This window comes from Phoxinus phoxinus, assembly GCF_949152265.1.
Source record: "Phoxinus phoxinus genome assembly, chromosome: 5".
NCBI lineage: Eukaryota > Metazoa > Chordata > Actinopteri > Cypriniformes > Leuciscidae > Phoxinus > Phoxinus phoxinus.
The window spans coordinates 23,312,207-23,330,440 of NC_136880.1; the positions used below are offsets into that span (position 1 = coordinate 23,312,207).

General features: G+C 38.4%; 2 protein-coding genes across 7 annotated transcripts; both read left to right on the forward strand.

Moving 5' to 3' along the window:
- Positions 1-1,023: 1,023 nt before the first annotated feature.
- On the forward strand, positions 1,024-5,765 carry znf414 (zinc finger protein 414). Of its 4 annotated transcripts, none has more exons than XR_013797839.1 (8): positions 1,024-1,393; positions 1,744-1,792; positions 1,886-1,996; positions 2,144-2,249; positions 2,711-3,246; positions 3,945-4,015; positions 4,649-4,801; positions 5,265-5,765. XR_013797839.1 is itself a non-coding variant. In XM_079614033.1 (7 exons), the coding sequence occupies exons 2-7, from the start codon at positions 1,786-1,788 to the stop codon at positions 5,339-5,341; spliced, it is 990 nt and encodes a 329-aa protein (XP_079470159.1). In that variant the 5' UTR covers positions 1,231-1,393; positions 1,744-1,785; the 3' UTR covers positions 5,342-5,765. The 4 variants fall into 4 exon arrangements, 2 of the variants coding, with proteins under 2 accessions (XP_079470159.1, XP_079470160.1); XR_013797840.1 differs by having other exon boundaries at positions 1,256-1,304; XM_079614033.1 differs by lacking the exon at positions 3,945-4,015 and having other exon boundaries at positions 1,231-1,393.
- A 354-nt stretch (positions 5,766-6,119) lies between these two features.
- mllt1b (MLLT1 super elongation complex subunit b) lies at positions 6,120-17,704 on the forward strand. 3 transcript variants are annotated; one of them, XM_079614035.1, is made up of 12 exons: positions 6,120-6,227; positions 8,389-8,569; positions 9,968-10,050; positions 10,639-10,782; positions 11,073-11,198; positions 13,493-14,101; positions 14,186-14,270; positions 14,355-14,463; positions 14,652-14,751; positions 14,849-14,923; positions 15,021-15,092; positions 15,854-17,704. In XM_079614035.1, exons 1-12 carry the CDS (start codon positions 6,216-6,218, stop codon positions 15,980-15,982), a joined length of 1,725 nt encoding a protein of 574 aa, XP_079470161.1. In that variant the 5' UTR covers positions 6,120-6,215; the 3' UTR covers positions 15,983-17,704. The 3 variants fall into 3 exon arrangements, with proteins under 3 accessions (XP_079470161.1, XP_079470163.1, XP_079470162.1); XM_079614037.1 differs by having other exon boundaries at positions 14,849-14,914; XM_079614036.1 differs by having other exon boundaries at positions 14,189-14,270.
- Positions 17,705-18,234: the final 530 nt, after the last annotated feature.

Genomic DNA, 18,234 nt, shown 5'->3' on the forward strand with positions numbered 1-18,234 from the left:
ATTGCCCCATCTACCGGACAGTGGATACAATAACACCGTTAAACAGATCACATTTGAGACTACATATATTCTAGCAGTTTCTAACACTTTCCTAAAGTTAAACTAATCCTTGTTTAATCAGTACTTTTGTCTTAAATATAGCTTCAAAGACCAGCTTTAGTTCAGACAGAAACTCTTGGAAAGGGCAGTTAAAGGGTGCAATTTCACAACCGCTCCCTATGTTCAGGTGTTTAATGTGTTAAATCACGGTTCCTGTGGTTATATTTTTTAATCGGATGATTTTAATTTATAACCATATCAACTTGTAATTTTTTAACAAGTAAAAAATAACCAAACGGGAACCAAATACCAACGTCAGGGGGGACGTGTTTGTTGGGCAGCTATAAGAGAAGGGGTTTAACTTTACATGTAATATAATTCATTTTGGATTACAGCGCCTGCAGGCAGCTATGGCGGGCAGGCATGATGTGTGGATCACTGAAGCCATCTACTGGTCATATCGTTCAAGTCTAAATACCGTAACGTTGCAAAATAAATTCGCAACATAATACGTCACCGATCTCTTTTTCCTGACACAAAATTAGATCAAATAACGGGTTCGGCTGACTAAATATTACAAATGATGATATTCAGATGAAATTATAAAATAAGAAGAGCAGTCATGAATTCGTTAAATGTGTTGAGATGAGATTTTGTGCGTGCCATCTATGGTCAAGAGAAGAAAATGTGTTCGAATCAAATTACTTATCTGATTAATAATTAATAATTAATAATTAAAAAAGAAAATAAGGTTAAACAAAATCAAAACTCAAATGTTGGGCTTGGAAAGCAACTGTATCAGAATTGTACTTGTCTCCTTTATGTGCCATGTCTTAAAGCTGTGTCAACAATGATAGGATTTCCCTTGACATTTTGGAGCCTTCAAGTTGCTCAGCTACAGAGAGGAAGACATACAATAGCAGGAAAACCTTTCAGACTGCCAAAGTCAGTGAGTATTTTAGAGAAACAAGTAGCCTAGATATTACAGTAAAACCACGAGCTGCACAAAGTAGAGAAAATACCCCCAAGACTCTAGCATAGTGCATTTATTCTATATCGACAACATTGCAGATTGAGCAGGATTTGTATTCATTGCTGTAAGTAATTGTATGAATACAATCGCTATGTCTGCTATAAAAATAAAAAGGAATCGAAAAATAATGTAATCATCTTGTTGTCTGTCATCAGAACGAGAACGTATGTTCTCGCGATATTTAGAGATGAACGTATCGCACGTAGCCAGGCTGAAAATGCGATCTAGCTAGGTAATACTCCTATGGTAATACTCGATTTCATTTGAATTAACGTCTATTTTTTAAAGGAAGCTGTGAAAACCTCACGAAATTAATTCATAGTAAGTGTCATGATCAATGTTCACTATAAATAATTGCACATGTATACATTTATTCCAAGCAGATAATGGCATGTTTTGTTGTTGTTGTTGTTGTCTGCTAGCTCGTGCGACCGCTGGCTGTCTGCGCACGTCCCTGATTGTTTACGTTAATGATGTTATATTAGTTTTGTCAGTAACGTCAATGGATTGCTTAAACACTGTTATTGATCAAATGCATGCAGTCTACTAATTACTTTAAGTCTACTCTTTAGTTGTTGACGTGCACGCCCACGTTAGAACTTACTACGTGCCATTCTGATAGTGTGCATGAGCATTAATGTTCTATATCATATTTTATCTCATTTATCTAGTCTGAAGGACCGATCACACTACCTCAAATCTAAGATATCACCATGGAAGGTATGTCAATATTAGTACTATGTTTTAATTTGCTGTTTCAATGTTCGTGCATTGTATATAGCCCAGTTTAAGGAGCACTCAATGTTCCACCAGGCTGTCAAATGTCATGCTCGTTTTTTGGGTGCAAGAGGACCTACAACAGTCCAGAAGCACTGAATAGTCATCTTCAAGACCATCAAAAGAACAATGCCCAGTCTCGGCCAGGTATAACATCAACGTGCCTGTGACTTTTTTTATTAATGCACTTGATGGATGAAATGCTTTTTGTTATCATTTAATCAGTTCATTTATAGTCATGGAAAGTGTCACATCAGCAATTTGGTGTCTAATGCACTCTCCTTTATTCTTCAGGGAAAGCTTTCATGTGCTCTCATATAGGATGCGATGGTTCATTCAACAGCATGCAGCAGCTCATGGAACATATGAGACACCATTACAAGCCAAATTATTTTTTCCTGTGAGTTCTGCTTTGCATTTAGGCTTCCTTTCTTTATTAGTAAACTAAAGATATATTAATTTAGAAATAGTTTGTAATATTTCCACTCTTCTGAGAATTCAGTTTTTTACTTTGTTGATACCTTTTAAATGTTTTTTTATCAAGGTATGATTATTTATACATTTTAATAGCACGTGTACTATTGTCAACATGAAAATATCCAAATAATCCTGGCATTAAAAACAAACAAAACAAACAAACATTTCACTCTTTTTTTTCTTGTTTCAGTATCAAATAAAACAACTAGCTCATTTAGCAATTTACCATAGATGCCCTCTTATCTCAAACTGTCTTAGTCCCTATGTCTTTAAAAAACATTTTTTATTGATTTGATGTTTTTTCTTTTAGTATTGATTCACTTATTTTTAATATTATGTCTCAGCTTTATGCTTCCTCATTATCATTATGCCTGTGTCCTTTAGGTGCGAGAGCTGCAGGGCCAAACTGCGTTCTTATCGCACTCTCCTCAAACACCTGCAGACCTGTGCCAAGGTTGCTAAGAACAAGGCTGCAGTAAAGATAGAGCCTGGAATGGCACCTGACGCAGAGCCCGCCAGTGTTCCTCTCAATCATGGTGACATGGAACCATCTGGACCCCTCTTATCCCCAAATGTGCCAGAGGAGATGGAGTCTATGCCATCTATGCCCACTTTGGCAACACATTTAACACTGGCAAACATGTCAGAAAACAGTGCTTTCACTAACCCAACCCACGCAGGCCCTGCAACTTTGCTCCTTGCCACTCTAAATCTCGCCTCAAACCAAAATCTTTCTTGCAAACCAGAATCCCCCTACAGCCCTTTTCCACCCACTCTGTCTCCTGTTAACCCAGCCTTCCTGCCAGATCCAGGCCTACAGCAGCAGCAGAGGTCTCCCAGGTCTGGTCCTCCCAGTCTGCCCTCTTCACCGCCCCTGCCGTCATCGCCAGGATCAAACGCAGTCTGGAGGAAGAACCAAGGTGAATGGATCTCACAAAGCTTTCCTCTGTGAGTGAGGAAAGCCGACTGAAAGCAAGTGTCATTGCTCACAATGGGTCTTATTCACTAACCATGTGTATGCACAAATTTGTGCAGGAAAACTGGAATATCATAAATAACTTATATGTAAAAAATTCCCCAAAATGTATTAAAAATAGTGTAAGAACCACAAATCACACATAATCATATATATTATGTACGCGTATATACAGTGTGTTAAGATGAAATTTTTTATATTTCATCTCACAAATGTTATGTGTATATATGTGCTGTAAAGGAAAAGTGGCTTGGGTGTGTTTTATGCAAATTACTATCTTTTGGCACGCATTTGCTCATTTAGAATATTCCATATTCATTAACATTAGAATGAGGTTAACAACAATTCTGTGTGCACGTGTTGTAAAATAGGTGAACAATGTCCATGAGAAGTTCTCTTGTGTGCAGAAGTATGACTAATCCATACAATTATTAGTGAATGAGACCCAGTGTTCCTTAAATCATCCTACATTTTAGACCCTGTTCACCTGTGTGTTTTGCAGTTTGCTCAACTGATCTCACCTGCTTATCAACAGGTGTGAGTCATTTTGAAAGGGAATTTGTAAGTCACTTGTGGGGGAAATGCCTAAGCCTTGGCCACTTTGAGTGAACTGTGTTTTGTCATGTTGCACTGTCCTGCCAGAACCGCCCGGGCCCCTTTTGCACAGATGGATCTCTCCAAGCAGTCAGAGTTTAAGTAGAGATGAAGTCCAGGTGAGGCACAGAGAATCCACACACACATTGCTTGAGGGAACAATCAGATCTTCCCTCAAATGATACTTTAGATGCTAATTCTCCTCCCCTTCCCCTGCTTTAACCGGTTTTAGTGTTTCCCTGGGTGTGCCATCTAGCTGCACGACTCAGTCCACTCCCATCCGATCCTAAATGCATATGTCCACGGGCTTCACTAACATGTAACGAGACATCAAAGAGTCTGCTTTTAGGGCCGGTGTTCCTTTACTTCACTTTCTCCCCTTTCCCATTTGCATTTTACAAAATTCAGGTGGTCATTTCTGGCAAGAGATGGTGCTGTGTGATAATAGTTGATCATATGTGGAGATGTTGAGAGCACTTGCTAATCCCAACACCTTTGTGCCCATGTTCATCTGTCTAAACTGGGTTTAATGATTTTGATTGTGTGAATAATATTGCTTTTGTATATGAGCTGATGCCAGTGATCATTGGGGTTCTTTTTCCAGCTCAAGTCAATCATGCAATTATCTGCTACTTTTACTGGTGAATGTTTTCTGTTTCTGTCTACAAACATTCTCAATGTATAACCATGAATATGATGATTTTTGAGTTGGTTTTGATTTTAATGACTCGCCCATTAATTGAATCTGTCAGGTCAGTCCTTCAACTGCCGCATCCTGTGGGAACACACAAGAGGGCGATACAGCTGCCTACAGTGTGGCCACTGCACCCCAGACCGGGGGGAGATGACTGCTCACATTGAGGGCCAGCACAAGAACCCCGGGGGCAAAGTGAACGGTGATCCTGGTATGATTCCCTACTTCACTGTGTAATTCTATACCTCATAATGAATGCAATTCATTGGGTTAAGGCTGGAAAACACTACACTACTTTTGCGCAGATTGTTTTGCCCCGATTTGCAGTCTGGACAAGTTGACCCTTGGTGCCCAAAGTCAGTCAGCCTGCAGATTTTGGGCAGTCAGAGTTGACGGATATCAAAGAAAGTCATGTAGTGCATATTGGGCACAGGCTATTATTTTTTTATTTAGCTTCACTCTGATTGCATCCAGGCGGATGATATCAAACAGGAGGATGTTTTAGAAGTGTGCTGTGTTCGAAGCGACTTGAAAGTCTGGTAATGATATGTGGTGTTTTAAAATCTGTTCAGATTTTAAGTAGTGTAGTGTATTCCGGCATTTAGTCTTTTGAAAATAATTACCCAATATAGTGAAATCATCTCACCAGACTGAACCTTCTGTGCATTTTACAGATACAGAGATTGGCACTGCTTCTTTACTGGCTAAGACTTCACTGCACACTGAGAACTCAACTTATACACAACTCTAGCATGAAATGAGACACGGAACCTGATGATTGACATATTACTTTTCTTATAGCTTTTTATATATGCAACTCAATGTTTTCATTTGACTGTCCGTGTGGACTTCAAGAATCTCTATTGGTCTAGATATGTCATAATAACAATTGGCACTAAGTTCTGCATGTCTTGTCTTCAGTAAGCATTTCAGTAATCTAGGCAAAAGTTCTTGTTAGTTTTCATTAAATAATTTGGATTAATTGAGTAATGTTGTACTATTGTCACCTACATTTTTTTTTAATATCTGTTTGCTGGAGGTTGTATCCATACAGTATTCAGAACAGTATTCATGTTTATAAAAATAAATCTCGGCCACTTGTTATTGTGTAAGAATTAAAAAAACGTTGTTTCTGTAGTGTTTACTACCTGCAAATAAAACCTGTTAGCATTATTTTTTTTAAAGTGTGATGCGAGTTTATCTTATTTTAATACCTTACATGATTTTCTGTGGTGAATCTGTTGCTTTAAGTATTTCATATTCTGTTTATAAATGTAATAATTTCACTTATGTAGTGTAATTAAATGTGTATTTTAAAATACTTAATGAACTTCGCGAAAGGAAGTTAATGAAAACCTTTCCGTACATTTTACAGTAAAGAGTGGAGTAACTTTATATGCATAGTGTGTAAATAAATAATTTAAGTTGATGGAAGATGTGAATGAGAAACACAGGTAGATAAAAGCCATTCTACTTTTATTTTAAAACTGTCAGTGTCGCGGCCATTTGTTCAAACTGTTTAGTTTCTCCCTTCACACTCCATCAGATGTGTAAGAGCGAGGATGCACATTCAATCTACTTCAACGCTTTTGTAAATAAACTAAACCACCGGAACATAGGCAACAATGGAGAACATGGTAATAAGACTTTACTGACACTGCCAGATAGCCATTAGAGAGAAATACGCATGCTTTTATCATTAATGTATTTGTAGTGAAAGAAGCGAGGCCAACGTTTTTCTGAAGATGGTCAGGATGCTAACTTAGCCAGCTAGTCACTCCTACGAGGCTTAAAGCAGGAAACCCGCGACATTACATCAGTGTTTTGTGAAAATTTAAGTCGTGGCGGAAATGTGCTCACAGAAACCAATCTGTCTTTTTATAAACCTCAGCATTTGGCTTATAGGACAGATGGATTCTTGAGTTCCAACACTCACTAGCTGTCCGGCTAGTCCGGAGACTGTCTCAAAACCTAGTCAGCTGCCTACATAGACAGCATTTGTCGGCGTCATAGGCGCGCGCGAACGTTCGAACGCTCCCATTGCCAAACCTGTCTAGCAGGGGGGCTCACTAGGTATTGAGACATTCATCATGAGAATTCATAATTTTGAGAAAATTCTTCCACTGAATTACAAATAATTAGACTTAATGAATTCAACAGCATCTGACGTTTTTCAATATAAAACAAGTATTTCAGAAGTCTCTTGAGTACACTAAATGCAAGACTGACAGCTCATTAGATATGCACAATTCCAGTGGTCTAATTGGTTTGATTTTGCTAATCATTTGCTGTACACTGTAGCTGTCAATTTGAATTCAAATTTAAATGGTTAATTGCTTTTCACATTATATTGGCATAAGGGTTAGTTTTAAAAGTGTTATTTTTAAATAATTAAAATAACCAAGTATATTCCATATTATATGTGTTACATTATATTAATATACCATGGGATTTTGATTGACCATCTATCTATCTATCTATCTATCTATCTATCTATCTATCTATCTATCTATCTATCTATCTATCTATCTATCTATCTATCTATCTATCTATCTATCTATCTATCTATCTATCTATCTACCTACCTACCTACCTGGCTGGCTAAAGCTGCTTCAGTCTTAAAAACCTTAAAATGTCAAGCTTTTAAAATGTCTTCAAACTTTCTGGCCTTTTCAAACCAGCCTAAAGCCAACCTTTGTTTTGAACTTTAAATTTGTGACATGCACTGCTTGTGTAGTTTTGGACTCTGCAATAACTGGGGGAAAAATGCTTTAGGCATGATAGGATGCAAACTCATTCAACATTGGCAAGGAATTTATTAACCACTGAGCTAACACATACAAGTCTTGACATTAATTCTGTTTCCATACCAAGAAAAGCTGTAAACAATAAACCATTATGCGTGTGAAGAATGACACAGAACTGTGAGTTTCCATCTGTAGCTGTCCGAGAGAGAAAGCAGGTTGATTTCTCGCAGATATGAAATGTAGATCTGACAGTAGTGTTGAGAAGTAGACCAAGAGCTCCTTTTCGTCCTTTTTAAGGTGTTCTCACTTGGTATGTTTAGCTCGATTAAAACGAACCCTGGTGCAATTGCTCTGTTAGTGCGGTTCAATTGAATAAGTGTGATGTGTGAATGCTGTCATCTAAACCCTGGTGCGCACCAAACAAGCGGGCCGAGACCTCTGAAAACAGTGAAAAGATGGGTCTTGGGGTGTGTTCACACTTGTAGTTTGGTTCGTTTGGTCTGCACCACAATAAAAATCTTCATTTGTGTGTTTGACGGAGGGATTCCTGATTCTGTTTTGACTCCTTCACACATTTTATAAGCTCTTCACGAGTTCTCAGAGTTGGTCAAAATACTATTATATGCTGGCTACGCACATTCAACGAGTGCATTTAGCCCAGCACACAGCATTGTTTTGGATGTTCGGTAAGTTCTTTGTTTTAAATATGCAATACGCCATAAAAGCAGACCAATCAGGTTGTGAATGTATCCCTATGACTTTCAGGTTGTGAATGTATCCCTATGACTTTAGGTTCATTGATAAAAATGCCAATCTGAACACTAAGCGGACCAGACTAAATGTTGTTGTTTTTTGGTCTGCACCAAACGAACCAAGCGAACCGATCAACAAGTTTGAACACATCCTCAGTCTCACTCAGGTCAGGTGTATATGTCACTCACTGCTCAAATATTGCAATTCAGCAGTGCTTATTGTTGTTGTGCACCCTTGTTCAGAATAGAAAACGGCGTTTAGTCTTCTGGTAGATGACTGATTTTTCCTCTTATTTCAGTGCACTGTGCAGGTGAAACTGGAGCTGGGACACAGAGCCCAGTTAAGGAAGAAAGTCACTAACGAGGGCTTCACACATGACTGGATGGTGTTTGTTCGGGGCCCAGAGGCATGTGACATCCAGCACTTTGTGGAGAGAGTTGTCTTCCGCCTTCACGAAAGCTTCCCAAAACCCAAGAGAGGCAGGTTATATTTTTGAGTCTACTTCATATCATAACCCTGTAACTTTATACTCACAGTGATGTAGGTTAAGGTCCCTTTCAATCAGGATTAAGGAAACGGCTGGTGTTTACACCCATATTCCTTTTAGTAACTCATGCTGTTAAAATAGTTTGTGTAGTTAAAGCATGTGAAGACCTAAGATCTAGTATAATACGAAAGTAACTGAATGGCAACTATATTAACTAGTATTGACATATGACCACAACCCTTGCAAAAAATTACGCAATCACCACTCTTCTTTTGCTACATTCTGTGTTGGATTTCCTTCTTTTTGACAACTCTTGTGTTAGGTCCATGTTTCCTTTCAATTAGCCATGTCCAACAGCCTGATAAGGTCTTTTATTGAACTGAATTTGTTTATTAACAACTGAACTGACTGAGCTGAATAATGACACTACTGTCTTCTGTAGAGCTGCTTTACAGCTGAAATTGAATTTGTTTCATAATTGATGAATTTCTAGTTTATTACTGTAAAGCTGCCTCGAAAATCTGTATCGTTTAAAGCGCTATATAAATGCGACTTGACTTGTAAGTTCTCTTTTTAACTGCTTGTCCGTGTTACATATGTGTCATGTGAATGTAATTACTGTAATAATAACAACAGTAAATTATGCATAATTACATGCAACTAAACCAATCCATAAATTTGCATGTTGTTAATTAATATTACTCAGTAATTAAATGTATAGTTACACTGTAACACAGACATCTTAAAATATAGTGTAACCGGTTTTTGCTTTAGAAATGAAAATTGCAAGGTGATTCTATAATTTTTTTTTCAACATTGTGTAAATCTTATTTTTCTCTCTAATTGTTCTGGTACACTATATAGCAAATTTATTTTGTTTATTGTATGTTTTACAAAGCCAGATTGTTCAGCTATTAACCAAATTGATTTGTGTCATATCTGTGATTTGTTTATTTGTACAAAGTAAAAAAAAAATGGATGTACGTCCTTTAAGTGTGGTGATTCAGTTTTTGCCAGGGGTTGTATTTAAAGATGAAGTGTGTCCTTTTTTGATGTTACATTCTCAAAAAGTGTTAACACTTTCTCTGGGGTGTTTTAAAAATATCTCCCTGTTTGTATGAGTGGTGTGATATGTCAACCTCTGGCTCAACCAATGGCGTGATTTTGGGGTGTGGCTACCTGATTTTAGGAGTGTTTCAGAAACCTGTTCGGAAAAAAATGGCTATTTTTGCAATTCCATGGTGTGAGTAGTGGCAAAGAAAAGCACCCTTGACCTTATTGTAGCACGTAGTATGTACATGTAGATAGTGATTCTGGTTTCATATTTCTGTTTCAGTGTAGATTGAAAAATGTATAGCTAAACATTAAGTATTTTTCTTTTTTTTCACAGTTTGTAAAGAGCCCCCATATAAAGTGGAAGAGTCTGGCTATGCTGGTTTCCTCATGCCCATAGAGGTCTATTTCAAAAACAAGGTGAGCACATCACCCCTTATCTACAGCAGTATCTGCATTTCGTTACTTTTGACTTGAATAACTGGCATTTCAGGCGAAAGGCATGAAAAGTATGTCAAACTGTTGTGCTCGATCTTTTTAGATATGTTATTTTTAAGCAGTTTGTTGCCTGTATTGGAAAAAACGTTGTGATTGCAAGTTTTGCAATTTGGTAATGGTAAAGGTCACACAACTAGGTGAACTCAGTGTTTGCACTGGGAGCTAACAGAGAATTGACATGAAGCTGTTGAAAGGCAACAGAGAAATTGGAGAAGGTATAAATGGTAAGAAAATGTGAATTTGTATTTCACTGTAAGACTTAATAACTTTTCATATTGCTATCATTTTGTATACTTACTTTTCCAGAATTCGTAAGTGGATTATTTCTGGAAGTTGTAAATTTTTTCTCGTTTTCTCTAAGGACCTTATATTGACTTAACTTTACTGTAAATGTTTCACACACTGCTAGATTGAGGCTTGGCTTTGATACTGACGTTCAACTCAACATATTTTTTTATGTTATGTTATATTATTTGTGAAACCTGATCATGCTTGTCTCTTCAATCACAGGAGGAGCCTAAAAAGGTGTGCTTTAATTATGATCTTTTCTTGAACCTGGAGGGAAACCCACCTGTCAATCACCTGCGCTGTGAAAAGCTTACGTTTAACAACCCCACACACGAGTTTCGGCGCAAGCTGGTCAAGGCCGGTGGGGTGAGCGGGGTTGTTTGTTCTTGCTTTTTCTGAATCTCTATAATCAGCTCTTTTTAATAGTCTCTCTCTCTCTCTCTCTCTCTCTCTCTCTCTCTCTCTCTCTCTCTCTCTCTCTATCTCTATCTCTATCTCTATCTCTATCTCTATCTCTATCTCTATCTCTCTCTCTCTCTCTCTCTCTCTCTCTCTCTCTCTCTCTCTCTCTCTCTCTCTCTCTCTCTCTCTCTCTTTTCTTTTTCTCTCTTTTTCTCTCTTTCCCTCTTTCCATTGGGGTGTTATTCTTGTCTCAGGCTATAGTTGTTCCTGAGGGAGTGGAGATGATGCCAAGGCCCAGTCCAGATTATCCAATGCTGCCGACTATTCCACTCTCTGCCTTCTCAGACCCCAAGAAGATCAAGTCCTCTCATGCAGTAAAGGTTAGTAAAAAAAAGTCAAAGAGGTCAAGAGTTATTTAAATTACATAATTTATAACATTTAACATACGTTTATAATATCTAATTGAAAGCCCTAATTCCCTAAATCTAAACCGTGTCTGTGAAACTTTTTTACTTTTTTGAAACTAATTTTTTTAATGTGCTATATTTTGTACATTTGCAAAAAAAAAATAAGTTTTTGCTTCAAGGGATAGTTGATTAATTACTCGCCCTTATGTCATTTCAAGCCTGTAAGACTTTCGTTCATCGTCAGTACACAAATGAAGATATTTTAATGAAACCTGAGAGGTTTCTGTTCCATTCACCCAAAAATGTAACCCTTCAAAAAAGTTAATACAGAGATATTAAATGTAATCCATGTGTATATGGATTGATATATGATGAGCAGTTCAAGTATTTTGTAGAGACACGATCGCTTTATTATGATGAACAGATTTAATTTAGGCTTCTATTCACATATAAACATTGATCAGTGCACATACATAGAGCACAAATATGGTACACGGAAGCTCAAACGTGCTTGCTTGGTGCATGAGAACCAATGCGCTTGTTCTCACGTGTCACGCAAGCACCTAAGGTCTAAGCGAGATCGAGAACTTCTTTTTATTGATTCCTGCTAAAAGTAAGTTATATTTCTTCCGAGTCACATCCGCAACTTTTATGTTCTGTCCTGCTCCCACCTGCAAAATCTCACAGGTAGAGAGCTATGCAGTTTGTCCTGTTCACATGACATGGCGCTTCAGACCTCACTTTGCTGCAGTTGTCGCAGCAAGAAAAAGGAAGGGGCTTTCCGTACCTTAAAACATAAAATACATTTCCACGCACAAATCAGTACCTTCCCTCCTGCACTCAGCAATTCAAAACTTGTCCCATGTCGTACTCAGTTTTGTCGATATGTGGATTGCAGGAATGCAGACCTCTAATTTAAGCTTTAGTTAACCATAATTGATTATTAAACCACTCAATTAAACTTTTTGAAGCATCAGAATTTTGGTTGAGTGCACTTTCAATGGAGAGATTGAAACATCTCAGCTTTCATTAAAGGGGGGGTAAAATACTTAGTTTCAGTCAATCTCATGTTAATCTTGAGTACCTATAGAGTAATAGTGCGTCCTTCATATCTCCAAAAAGTCTTTAGTTTCATCATATTTATAAAATAAAAATACAGCTTTCCGATTCTATCCGGAAAAAGCCGAGGTCCTAGCCTGGGAAAACCCAGACCACTTCCGGCAAATTTAGATTTGCTCTGCAAGTGGGTCTGGCAAAGAGCCCATTGAAACCCATTTCCAATCCGCCGAAATCGCGGCACCAATCAGAAACGTTTTACACGATGACGACAGAGCAGAGACGGTAACGCAGATTTTGTACATTACAGACATGGATGCCGCCGTGGAACATCACAACATCACTCGTTCGAATCAGCTATCGCGTCTGTTTCAAGCGATTTAAAATGGTCATTTTCGTTAACACAAACAGAGAATTGCTGAGAGTCTCGAGATGTTTCTCCGTCGCTCTGCATACGTCATGTCATTCATCGCTCTGATTGGTTTTAGATCTTTCCGACGTCCGTTGGTGACGCCCCTGTGGAAATGAATTGTCTATGGAGCTTTGCCAGACCCTTACTCAGTTACAACTGAGAGGGTCTGGGTTTTCCCAGGCTACCGAGGTCCTTGATTCTGGGCGTGGGCGGAGCTATAGAGTCAAGCGGGAGCATCCACAACATACAAACTGCATCCACTGTTCCAGTAACACTGGGTTCTTTGGGAAGCTGAACAAGGTAAACTTTCCCTCACATCCCAAAACACACTTTTTTGGAGACATTCTTGACATCAACCATTCCTATTTAGCGCTGCTGATGATGATTTCCGGTAGTAGCGCGTCGATGAGCGCGGTCTTTCTCTCCTCTGGTCGACGTGTGCGTGAACGCGCTTTTCCGAGAGCAATGCTCATATAAGGAGTTCCACTCTGGTCTACGTCATTAGATCTACGATAGAAAAAAACCAGCCGAAACGTGTTGCAACCCGGAAGTATGATTTTCAGCACAGAAATTCTCTGTTATTCGTTCAAAATAACTTTTCAAACTTTGGCCATTATTAGCATGAGAATCCATCTCTTTAACACTGTAAACAACTCTGAATATATGAAACACCATTGTACCCCCCCTTTAAAAATATGATGAAAGTCTAATGGGTTTGGAACGACAGTGCTTATCGTGTGGTTTCCAAGCTGTTATGAATATGCATTTAAAGAACAGTCTTTTAAAACCTTCTTTGTAGGAGTCAAGTAAAGATGGAGGAAGTGGGAGCAGCAAAGGTCTTAAAGCCCATAAGGCAACCAAAGAACACAAAGAGCGCACGCGAAAAGACTCTGAGAGCAAGGCTACGTCACGAGAGAGCGACCGCGAGGGCAGCAAGTCCTCACGAGACCAGTCTTCGTCCTCTTTTTCAAAGAAAGCCCCGGATGGCAGAGGAAAAGACGATGGGAAACCGGTACCAAAAGCAGCCTTCAAAGAGCCCAAGCTTACGGTTAGAGAGTCCAAGATGGATGGCATGTCTCCAAAAGGTGGCGGAGCAGTGACAGGCGGAGGGGGTCAGCTGGACACTCGAACCCCAAGCAAGCGGCCCTCATCTGCCATGGAGTCTCCAAAGCTAAGTACCAAGAAACAGAAGAGGATGGGCTCCGAGGGCATGAAGGGGCCTGTGAGCGGAGGCTACAGCAGCAACTCTCCCCGTATTACCTCAACAACACCCTCCACGTACCCCGAGAAGAAACCCCCGAAAGATAAAGGCCACTGGCCCAAGATGAAACCAGAGGTGCAGGAAGTGAAAAGGCAGCCCGACTCTGACGAATCCAACTCTGAGGATGAAGCCTCTTCTAAATCAGAGGTATGTTTGTTTTTGCATCAGCAGAACAGGGATTTGAATGTATTCAAATGTAATAAAGCTCAAAGAATGTTTTTGTTTTTTTAGCAGTCGGCTCCATCAAGTCCATCGAGTTCCAGCTCCAGCTCCAGCTCTGATTCTGACTTTGAGCCACCGCAGAAGCAAGGTCAAGGTACTTGGAGTTTAATCACGAATTGTCAATGTAATGATCAGGAGTGTCGCCTCATTAATGATCGTTAATAATGATTGTTTCCAGGGACGCTCCGTTCTATGGTAGAGGATATGCACTCTGAAGGCTCTGATGATGACAGCAGCTCTGAGGTTGAGACGCCCATGAAAACGACTCCACCCAATCAGGACTCTCGGTTTGTACCATGTACTTTGTGTTTGGTCTTGTTTGAATAACTCAAATGCTTACTAAAAAGGATACTTGACAGTAAAAATGCAGACAAAAAGGATTTTGTCCACACTATTCACATCATTAATATTAGCACAACCATTGAATCTGATTTAAGTTCCTTTCACAAGTTAATTATGATTTTCCCCTTTTCAGTTTAAGCATGGACAGTGAGAGTGATGGCAATGAGGAGTCCCGACCTCCCAGCCAGGAAGCCCCCTCACCTCTACCCAAACTGAGCTCAGCAAACCTCAAGGTAAGATTGGTAAGATTGCATTGCGATGAACCTTCAGACTGGTTTGTATTAGGTTTATATCCGAACTCGATTTGAAATCATTGGTGTTCTTTGTCAGATGTTAGGAAAAAAGAGCCCAGACTCTTGCACCCGTGAGAAGATGCTCAAGAGGGGATACGACAAGGTAGGAAGGGTAAATAACTGAATCATACTTCTCAGTGGCTAAAATTCAGATTTTTATTGCACATAAAAATACAAATGGAAGTTTTAAACGAGTGATCTGATTACAGGCTTATACAGAGGAGCTTGTGGACCTCCATCGCAGGCTGATGGCTCTGAGAGAGAGGAATATTTTACAGCAGGTTATTAGAAGTTATTTCTGTATTTGAGTGCTATCACGCATTATACCAAAACTCCATTGAAGACTGATCAGTGCCTTATTTCAGGACACGTTAGAAATGATTAACGTACACTACCGTTCAAAAGTTTTGGGTCGGTAAGATTTTTTAAAATGTTTTTGACAAAAGTCTATTATGCTCACCAAGGACGCATTTATTGGATCAAGCATACAGTAGAACTGTTATATTGTGAAATATTTTTACAATTCAAGATAACTGTCTTCTATTTGAATGTACTAGAAAATGTTATTTATTCCTGTGATGGCAAAGCGTAATTTACAGCATCATTACGCCAGTCTTCAGAGTCACATGATCCTTCAGAAATCCTTTTAATATGCAGATTTGGCATTTAAGAAACATTTCTTATTATTATTATCAATGCTGGAAACATTATATTTTTTCAGGATGCTTTGGTGAAGCGAAAGTTCAAAATAATATAAAATAAAATAATCATTTGAAATAGAAATCTTTTGTAAAAATGTAAAAGTCTAAAGATCAATTTAAAGATCATGCTGAATAAAAGTAAAACATTTTTTTTTTTAAAAGTCTTACTGGCCTCAAACTTTTGAATGGTAGTGTATGTGAAAGATATAATTATTGAAGATTTTAGCTAGTCCAAAGTGCCTCTCATTGGAAAACAGCTCATTTATATTTGGCTCATGACACTTTTGCTACCTTTCAGGAATGTTTGCTGATTTTGATTGACATTACTTTGTGTCTTTTAGATTGTAAACCTCATTGAGAAGACTGGCCATTTCAACATCACAAATACAACCTTTGACTTTGACCTGTTCTCCTTGGACGAGTCAACTGTACGTAAACTCCAGAGCTACCTGGAAGCCACGTCCACATGACACAAGGAAGCTGCTCCGCCGTGATCTTTTTTAGAAGTATGAGCGAGGCCTCCAAACTGACTGGGGGAAGAGGGAAAGGAATTGAAAGCAACATATAAATGCACAGGAAACGAACAAAAACAAAGCGAACAAACAAAAAAAACTTTATACTGTAATAGATATAAGCAAACAAAAGGACCAGGGGCATGAATGGGCGGCATTCAGGGTTTATCTAATAACAGCACTGCGCGTTGCACTAAGAAACAAACTGTTGGCACAATACTGTCCAAAATGGACAAGATCTCGCATAGGCACCGTGGATGAGATACCTTATTACAAGTAGGTACATTTCAAGACTGGTTTTGCACCAAAGCTGTAACAGCTTCCCTCGCTTGGGCCTTTATGCAGGGTCGATGACTGAAAGACTGTGTCCCCTCTCTACCCTGTCACTCATGTCTACCACTCAGCACAGCGTGGTGGCATGGAAAGAGCCCAACTCGATCAAACCTTATCGGAATACTGTTTGTGTCTGCATAGCTTTGTAGCCCCATGTGTTGGATAAAGTAATACTCTCAAGCTTTGGCGATAGATGCTCCCTCGGATCAGCTAAAGGGGAAAAACTATCTGCCTTTGTAGTGCCTTTTTAAAATGTCATGTTTTTGATTATAATTGTTTGTGAGTCTCTCATTGGTCTTGGGATGACCAAAAATGATCCGTCAACATTTGAAATGCCTGAAATTGACATTCAAAGCCCTTTTAAAGGCGGTTTAATACCTGTCCCGAGAGAACACTTGATAAAGCCGTTCTGCATGTGTGATCTGAGAAGGTCTTGTGCATTATTCTGTTTTTTGACGGTCAATAACATGGTCAATTTGTTAAGCATTTAAAGTTCTTTTTGTAGTTTATTTAAGTAACTGTGCACTTTTTCTGGTCACTTCAGTGCTTTGTAATTATCTGATAACTATATTTATGATTATTTTCTCTTCTTTTTTTTCTTTTTTTTTTTACATAATATTGACTTGCAAAAATGTACAGATTTTTGTCAATGTTTTTAAATGCATCTATTGAAGTCATATTATTGATTATTCAATCACTTGAGAGAATATGCACACAGAATGAAGGGGGAAGGGTTTGTCTGTATTCCAATGGTGCAATTGGAAAAAGAGTCTTCTGTTCACCTGAAGTATTATACAAGTGAAAATGTATTTGTGTCAGATACGTATCGTCTGATGACATTGCTTTTTGAAAAGCATACCTGCTTGACATGTTATTCTTCATTGTCGATTGCCAGTTACCCTTTTTGATTCTCAATAATGTATGGCTATAAAGTAAACAATGTTTTCAGTGAAACTTTTGTGGCAGGCGTATGTTACATCATGGGTAAATAGCAGTGATCCGTGTTTGTGCATGATTAACACATGAATTATCACTTGCAGGAATATGCATACAACTTTCACAACCCTATATGTTTGCTTTATCAGCTATTCTCAGGAATACAGAAGATGCTCTTAATAAATCCATACAATACAAACCCATATACCGTGAAGCACAAGCTAGAAACCTCTTGTAGATCTCTTGATTGTGCTTTCTTCTCTAGTGTAGTAGCATAGCCTTATCGGGGGAATGGGTTCATTTTACAGTATTATGTAAATATGTAACAATGTGCATTACATAGGTTACCGTACACTGCAGGCTGAAATTGTGGAACCATGATTAAAGCTCATTCTCCATTTAGTTTATATCAATATGTGTGTTTATAGATTTCCTTTTTAGACGAGTCATTCCTACAACTTGTGCATTTTGGGATGAAAGAAAATGATTTAAAAAGTTGTATAACCCAATCTCATGTCAATGACAAACTATTATTATTTATAGCAACATTTTAAACGCTTGACTGACAAATTATTCCTCCTGTTATGAACAAATAATATACTGTTACAGTCAATTGTAATGGGTTTAACTATATAAATGCCATAGCTTGTACTGGAGATTTCAAAGACACTACATTTTTTTTAAGTACATAAAGTGGAGGTATGTAGAATGAAACAGTTTAGGGTCATTATAAGTAGTGTAATGTCGTTTGAGGAGGCCATGTATAGATACTTAAAGGGACAGTTCACCCAAAAATGTATATTTTGCCATCATTTACTCACACTCAAGTTGTTCCAAACCGTGTATGAGTTTTTTGTTTTGTTTTTTGTTTTGCTCTGCTGAACACAAAAGAAGATATTTTGAAGAATGTCAGTATAACCAAACAGTGGGGCACCATTGAC

What these genes read in the sequence shown, in the direction of transcription:
- znf414 (XM_079614033.1), top strand. An exon ending in AGTCTGGAGGAAGAACCAAG is followed by an intron (nt 3,247 to 4,648) that starts GTGAATGGATCT and finishes TGAATCTGTCAG; the next exon opens with GTCAGTCCTTCAACTGCCGC. An exon ending in CAAAGTGAACGGTGATCCTG is followed by an intron (nt 4,802 to 5,264) that starts GTATGATTCCCT and finishes TGCATTTTACAG; the next exon opens with ATACAGAGATTGGCACTGCT.
- mllt1b (XM_079614035.1), top strand. An exon ending in ACCGCAGAAGCAAGGTCAAG is followed by an intron (nt 14,271 to 14,354) that starts GTACTTGGAGTT and finishes GATTGTTTCCAG; the next exon opens with GGACGCTCCGTTCTATGGTA. An exon ending in CCACCCAATCAGGACTCTCG is followed by an intron (nt 14,464 to 14,651) that starts GTTTGTACCATG and finishes TCCCCTTTTCAG; the next exon opens with TTTAAGCATGGACAGTGAGA.